The sequence below is a fragment of the Rhipicephalus sanguineus genome, chromosome 9, assembly GCF_013339695.2.
Source record: "Rhipicephalus sanguineus isolate Rsan-2018 chromosome 9, BIME_Rsan_1.4, whole genome shotgun sequence".
NCBI classification, from domain to species: domain Eukaryota; kingdom Metazoa; phylum Arthropoda; class Arachnida; order Ixodida; family Ixodidae; genus Rhipicephalus; species Rhipicephalus sanguineus.
The window spans coordinates 13,445,053-13,452,775 of record NC_051184.2 but is presented as its reverse complement, the minus strand read 5'-3'; the positions used below and the strand labels follow the sequence as shown (position 1 = coordinate 13,452,775).

At 48.9% G+C, this 7,723-nt stretch overlaps 1 protein-coding gene across 1 annotated transcript; it reads right to left on the bottom strand.

Annotated features, from left to right (window-relative positions):
* Positions 1 to 614: 614 nt before the first annotated feature.
* LOC119404613 (glycoprotein-N-acetylgalactosamine 3-beta-galactosyltransferase 1) lies at positions 615 to 3,507 on the bottom strand. The gene is made up of 2 exons (XM_037671177.2): positions 2,471 to 3,507; positions 615 to 903 (listed from the first exon to the last, which is right to left on the bottom strand). The coding sequence occupies exons 1-2, from the start codon at positions 3,242 to 3,244 to the stop codon at positions 691 to 693; spliced, it is 987 nt and encodes a 328-aa protein (XP_037527105.1). The 5' UTR covers positions 3,245 to 3,507; the 3' UTR covers positions 615 to 690.
* Between the last annotated feature and the right edge of the window lie 4,216 nt (positions 3,508 to 7,723).

Below are 7,723 nucleotides of genomic sequence, written 5' to 3'. Positions count from 1 at the left end.
CAAGAGTGGAATGTCCCATTCACAACATCGCCTTCTCAATTGCTAGCCTGGCTTTGCTTCTCAGTGGGCACAAGGAAAGCAGCGTCTGCGCATTGGCCCTTTCAAACTAACCTAGAATGCCTACTGAAAGTACAGTTGCCAAGTGGCCGCTGCGCCACAATGCTTCCTTTTGCAAGTTGATGAAATACCCACTATGCGTCTGTAAGGCAACACGTGCACCTGCCCAAGTGCTTTGTAATAAGTGGGCCTTCTAACCACTCACTCATTGCGCAATTCACGTGTTTTGATGCCTGGTACAATTCTGTGGTTCTTCCACACAATATTGCATGCATTAAGTGACTCCTTGTACTACATGACATTTGTATAGGGTTTTTGCCCCTACACGACAGTGTCAAGCACTGACGTGGCTCTGTAGTAGCATAAGGCCTGGGTTCAATTCCCACTCAAACTGAAGATGTACTATTTATTTGCATCTATCTCAAGTTTTCTCTCGTGGACAACACATAATTTTTTGTCTGCAACCGTCGACGCTGACACTGGAATTTCTGCAAAAAGAGCTCTTACCGTTATCGTATTAAAGGGGCAGCATTTGCACATAAAATAGGAATTCAGACTCCACAGTTTATAAAAATATTTTATGCATAGAAATGTCACAGCCAATGATAGTTAAGGCACAACCAAGCAGAGACATCAGGAAGCAGTGATGCCGTAAGGCTTGACAAAAGCTTTCCCCTTAAGCAGGCTCGTAAGCTCCATGGGGACGTTGGCAGGTGGACTGCTGGTTGGGGACAGGCCGCCCCCCGGCCCAACATGCAGCCCGTACACAAGGTACTCCAGCAGGAACATGTCCACCGGGTTCACTCCGTGAAAGGTGATGGCGTGCTGGCTGCAGCAGCGTCCCCCCTGTAATCATCAAAAATAGGCTGGTTACACTCTTCCAACTTGGCTACAAAATGCCATGCTGGGGCGTTGCAGGCAGACGGCGTGCATTGCAACAATTGGTGAACATCATAGTTGCCATCTTGGTTTCTTTTTTTTCGTTAGCCTGTGTGCACACTTATGTGGCCTTCCAAAAGTACCTCTATTTTATGGCACGAGACTGTTAGTGACTTGCAGGCATTTCCATACACAGCCTCTAGAAAGACATTTAGTGCAGTATGTGGAATCATTGGCAATCTCTTCAGGCTAGGCTATGTAGGGGTATTTTAGTGTTGAAATGACCTAGTGCAGCTATTGGCTGTAGTTAAACTTGAAGCTGCTGTTGCCACCATTTATGTTTCCTTAAAGTTGTCCAAGGTACTTGCAGATGCATTAGATGCACAAAGGTTGAAGCACTTAAAAAGGTGTGTGCACAAGCTGCGTCTACCATTTTTTAAAACATTGCTGAAATTATACAATAGGACTGCTGATTGGAGGCATGTGGATCGCACACATGTGCACTTTTTGTCAACCAGAAAAGGAAGACTGAGTGTTCTTCAGGCACTAGTTTCTGCAGCACTTTTGACAATGGGGCAAGAGAACTTGATCATCTACAATCTCTTAAACAATTAAATTAGATGCTCTTTGTGGGAGACCCTACAGCCTGTGCCACACTATACAAAATTCCCCCATCGTGTGTGCCAAACGGGGGCTCATGAACCATCTCTAGGGGTACGTGCACACTGTCAAATTCAAGACGGCTATCCAGTGTGCAGATACCAAGGTGGTGTATGACCATGACCAAAAGAGGCCCGTTTCCCTCTTTTCTTTTTCTGGTTTTAATTGCATATAAGCACCACAAACTTTCAGTTGGCATTCAGCGATTTTACTTGCGTCCTCTTTTAAGTGAGCAATTTTATTGCTGTTCAAAAATAATGGACGTTTGTCAAGTACACAGCGAAACAAAAATATAGTGGCCACACCACCTCTGTAGTGCTTTGGCCAAAAAGAGCGCTCAGAGCGAACAAAAACTGTTTAGTAAAATCAAAGGATGGATCGTGCACCAAGATGGTTGTTAGTAAGTTTGTCGCACGATGTTCTTTTTATCAGCCGTGCCGCTCCACGGCCAGATTGGATTCAGCCTACTACTAAGCAAAAGAAGACTTGTGGGTTGAACAGCATGAACGCACATCCTGCACGTTCGCATGTGTCTTTGTGACAAATGGCCAAAGTCACTCGCGTTTCGCCGGTGAAAGTGGCTCTAGTACAAAATGTTAAAAAGCAGCAGCAGGTGTGCACCAACGTGCTCTGGTTAGCACGTTGACTTGCCCGAGCGCAGAGCCCAGTGTAGGTCAAGACACTGCACTCGAGACGTGTGGCACACGTTCGCTGATCGTATCAACTGCATTCCCGAAATGTGGCTTTACGGACATCTCGTCCTGACAAGCGACACGGTGTGTCATCGTACTAAGGCACAAACGTCATGCCCGACTTGCGGTGACGTGCGAGAAGTACCGCAAATTTTGCTTCTAACGTTGCCCTGCATACGTGCCTCGGGGCTGCGGAAGATGCTGGAGCGCCGGTGTCCGTAGGCAACCGATCCCGGCAGGAGCAGTTGCTCGACAGCGAACATGTTGAAACGGCCTCGCAGTAGCGCGTCGCGCGTGTCCACCGGCGGCTGGGGCAGCGCGGTGGCCACCATCCTCTCGAGCTCGCCCGGCCGGCAGCGGTTTCGCAGCGCCCGCACGGCGCCCTCGCTGAGTGCTATGCCGGCCGCAAGTGCGTTGTAGAAGCCGGAACCCCATCGCACGGGATGTCCCAGGTAGTGGACGTCACTGGCGTTCAACGGAGCCACGTAGAGGCGCAGGTTCTCCACCACGGCGAACGTCTCGTCGTCCACGAGCAGCAGCCAGCGGAACGAGCCGCCGTGCTGCGCGAGTATGCGCGCGAACAGAGCGCACGTCGCGGCGTCACCCACCCTCTCGACGGGCACGTGCGGGTCCGACAGGCTGCCGAAGAACAGTACCCGGTTGCAGCGGCGGCTCCAGGTGTTGAGCACTGAGCGCGCCTGCTGCGCGGAAGTGGCGCGCACCAAGCAGAGCACGGGCACGCGCTCGTACAGCAGGCCTGCCTCGCTCACGGCACCGCTGGCCGCTCGGCCCAGACCCTGGTCGGAGAGCCACTTCCGATAGCTGGGCGACTGCGGCAGCACGACGGGTGGCCCGCTGCTCTCGAGGATCTCTCGATACTGCAGCACGATCACTGCTAGCAGCGACCCCGACACGGAGGCGACGAGGAAGGCAGCGACACGGACAAGTCCGTGCATGGGGCCTACGCTCGGCGTAAATAAAATGCATACCTTTCCTTTACCGGTCGCGGTGCAAGCCGCGCCCACATACGCGTCGGAAGGACGCCGCTACATATGCCACCAGTCCGATTGCGACGACCGTTTGTAAAAGCCTTTGCAGATCCGAAGTAGGGTGCCGGCGCCCTTGTGATCGTCTGCAAAATGTGCGCACACGTCAATTGCTTCAATCCATAATCTCTTGCAAACCTACTGATGACCTGATGCTGATGAGCAACGCAAAACACACAAAAATTGGCATTTCTTAGCTTGTTTTCTTGCCTACAGGCGGCGCAACAACATATCAATCATCTTACACTCATGCTCTTGTGTGCGTCGTGGGCCAATATATTTGAAAATTCTCGGCTTTCTGGAAAAAATGGGCCAATGTGTCGTTTTCGGAGAATGGTGGTCACTGTTCCGATGACGCCACCAGTAGGGCGGCACGACCGGTCGATGTGCCTGGCGCGCGAAATTTAAATGTGCAGTGCAAGACTTCCTCTAGCTCTTGAGTAATAGGGTCCCATAACGCGATTGAAACTAAGAACATTCGCAAGATTTAAACACTTACACATAGTTGGGCGCATTATTGCATAAATAAAGCTGCTTCAGCGTCGTCAACAGTACCAGGTGAGTTCCAACGACCATCCCTCACCTGCATCAGCCAGGTGAGTGGTCGCAAGGTTTTCGATAGAAAAAATATGACGCTCAGTGACGAATACTGCTCCATTTCTTTAGACATTTTGCCCCCTCAGATGGAGGCCAAAGTACAGTAATGGAGCTAAATGCTCCGCGAGGTATTCGGGGTGTTGGATATTCCTTCTCTCTCTGGATCCCGGAATTCCAATCTGTCTGCAAGTACTACAATGCATGAGGCTTCCGCAAGCACTGCCATGCATACCATGCACACGCCAAAATTCGCGTGATGTGAAATAGAAAGGAGCCATCGACGATTTTCCCACGTACACGCACGACCAGCGCGGAAGCTTACAACTACCAATCTCAGACTCTCAGAGGCTTAGTATCTCCGTAGAATGTACTACCGTAAGTAAATAAGTACAACTACCAATATCCGAGGCTTAATATAAGGCTCCGTGCAGACGTAACTCCGCTCGGCGTCCCTAGCGGCAAGAAGCGCAGATTTGGCGGGATGCTCTGGCGCGCTCGCAATGGGGTGAAGTCGAAGAACTATGCTTTTTACGATGACTACACTTTTCGTGCTTCTCGCGCTTGGCTAGTGACCAGTGGCGGTATTTTGTAAGCATTCCAAAAACGGACGGAGGTGGTCCGTCCGTTTGAGTAGCACGCGATTGGTCAATGTGAACCGTGACGAGCGCCGCGACGAATCGCGTGCTCGCATTGACTAGTCACGTGCGACTCAAACGTGCGCCTCCGTCCGTTTTTGGAATGCTTACAAAATAGCGCTACAGAGCGACGGTACGTCCGCGTTATCAACGCGATCAGTCAGCCGCAGGTGGTGGACGATAAGAATAATACAGCATACAACATCGCTCCGCGATTGCACCCCTGCTCGCTCCACGCTCCCGCTGTGACGGCGCGAGGTATTTTCGCGGGCAGTTCGTTTTGTGCCGGTCCGCTGTTCGTAGGAATGCCGAACTCCAGGAATAATTGCTGCGTTGTTGGGTGCAATAACCCCTACAGGAATTCTCTGGGCACGCGTTTTTACCGGTTTCCATTTAGAGAATATGAACGGAATCGGCGTGAACGGTGGATCGCACTCGTTCGACGACAAAAGTGAGTTTTGTAAATAGATGGGTTTTTTTTTTTTCTGGGGTTGCATTTGCCCGTGATTGTTGATCTGCCGAGCAACACCTCTTCCACGACGCCGTGAACGTGCCCCGCTTCGAGGAGGTCCCTGCCCTTCTTCAGATTAGCTCCTCGGAGGAAACTATATCACGTAGCTCTCTGAATCCAAACGTAATAATAATTGGCACGCTTCGCAGTGCCATGGCAGCAAAACACGAGCCACGACGACGAACTCGGCTGCACTGAAAAGTCGGCGCAGTGAATGCAGCGCCATGGCCGTTCGATGGAAAGCGTTTTTTCATTCAGTGGCCGTGACAGTGCAATTGCTGGTATCGCCAGTTTCAAGCTGCCGCTGAGTTCGCTGCCGCGTTAGCCCGAGGTTGATAAGCTGTGATTGTTTAGTGAGCGAGGCGGCCCGCGTTACACGTGCGCAGTTTCGCTCAACGGGCTCGTCACCTCCGTTGTCTTCCGCCAGCTCATGCATTTAATGTTGCCGCGTTTGCCTGAGGATACACGAGGTCTGGCGAAAAGAAGCACCCGCGCTAACGCTACGTTCTCGGACAGCTGCTAACAATTTGACGTCTTTTGGAAGCAAACGGGAAAGGAAACGCCTCAAGTGAAGCACCAAAGCACGGCGCAGTGGCTTGCCGCCGCCTGCGTTGTCTGCTCCCTTATCCCGCCAAATCTGCTCCCGTGGCCGCTTTGGCGCTGGAGGCAGCGCGCGACTGTGGCGGCTCCTAACGTATGCACGGAAGTGAATAAGTAGGTAAGTAAGGTGTTCCTAGGGCGTTTTAAGTTGTGTAGCAACAGACGGTGACACAGTAATCCGGTGTGCTCCAAAGCTCTTCAATCATACAAGTTGTTTGTGCCCCGAAAGGGAGCGACCAACACACGACGAGGGCGTCAAATTGCCAATAATCTGCGGTAAAGGGTATAGTGTACTAGAATACTTTTACGACGGTACTGCTATAGTGCCTAGAATATACTGGCTAGTGTGCTGAGCGGAGGGGGTTTCCTATGGTAGGAGGTGGCAGGGCCGGTGATGCCTTCCAACTTTCGCCGGCAGGCGGCGACGCTTGTCGCAAAGGTGTAGGCCGCGCGCCGGTTTGGCCTCCGCAGCTTTAGTAATGCCTCGTGTCCGAATTTGTCTTGGTGACGTCTGCGTTGCTTTTATCGTGTTTGCGCTGTTCCTTGTGTACGCACGAGTAAATGAGAACTGCAAAGAGTAACGATGCAACGGGAGAAGCATTAGGGCAGGCAGAAAACATGCTTCGTTCCGCTGTGTCGGAGTGGTATCACATTTTCTGTTGAAGTACAGATCGGGTTTTTCACTAATATGTTTGTATTAAGCAGTTGTTTGAGTATTTCCCTGCCCGTTTAACATTTTACACTGTATTTTGCTGGTTTAAGAACTGGTATTATGACTTTGTATTGTCTCTTCTGTTGAGCGTTTGTTTACATTTATGTGTGCGTTGTGTGTTTTGAACATTACTTATGTTTGATAAGTTGATGGTTAAGTTGTGGAACAGTCGGATTTTTCATAGTGAAACTCAGATTATATTCTCAGTTATTAAGGTGGGGTGAAACTTCGAAAGCGAGTTTCAAAGCTTGGCTGTACAGCAATGGTAATGAAAGCTATGACTAAAATTTGCGAGGTATCTTAAGGTAGACGCAGGTTGCAATAAAGCTCAAAAGTGGTTTAAAATTGTTTAGTATTTTTTATTTGTGTTTGTTTTTCTTCTAATGCACTTTTTAAATAAGATCTGCCAACTGCAGACCATTGCAATTTTGCATAAATTAGCAACTAACGCTTTACAGAAGTGGAACTAAAATTGTGTGCGTACAACAAAAACTAGATTTGTTATGTTTTCTTACGTTTGTTGATTTATGAAAATTGCCACTTATGACTGATCTTTTTATACTAAAAAATACAAATGCGCATAGGCTACTGCTTCTAGTGCCAGTTATGTAAATGCCATTAGTTAACACGTGGAAATGTTTGTTTCCCACTAGTTCTCGAGAAAAAGGTACGGAAACTACAAAAATGTTCTTTTGAGAAAAACGCAGAAATAACGTAGGGGTACGCGAGCATTACCTGTCAATGTGTCAAAGAAAAAATGACCTAAAATCTTTTTTGAAACGGCGACTACCCAAATGTGATATATTTTCTAAAAGATAAAGAAATGTTGTATCAGGTAATTTTGAAATCCCAAAATTAATTTTTTTTACCAAAGGAAGTCTCATCCTGCCTTAAACTGTTAGTCCATTGCGGTTAAAAACAAAAGCCCATATTCACAAAGGTGCCTTGCACTTGATTTTTTTCAGCCAATATTTCAGCTAATCACAATGCTAGACTAATGAAATTATCTAATTGAGATTTCGATCTTGACTAATGACCCCTGTTCGGTTTCTTTGCACTTATCTTTCCTTCCGTTAAAATGAAATTCAAGCTCCAGGCACATTCGTAATGTATTTTAGGGGCGAAGCTCCTTAAGGCGGCACCCGTTCGTCCCTCGTAGTCGTCGTCATCGTAGTAGTCCGTAACAAGTCTTACGCTTTGACCTCCAAGGTGGTGCCGGTGGGAGATTTCTCCTGTGCGTTGTTGAACAATAAAAAATTCGCAGCGTGCGCGTTAACTAAAAGCCGAATTCTTCTGTCTCTCATTCCCCATTAGCAGCCATTGGCATGTTCCAG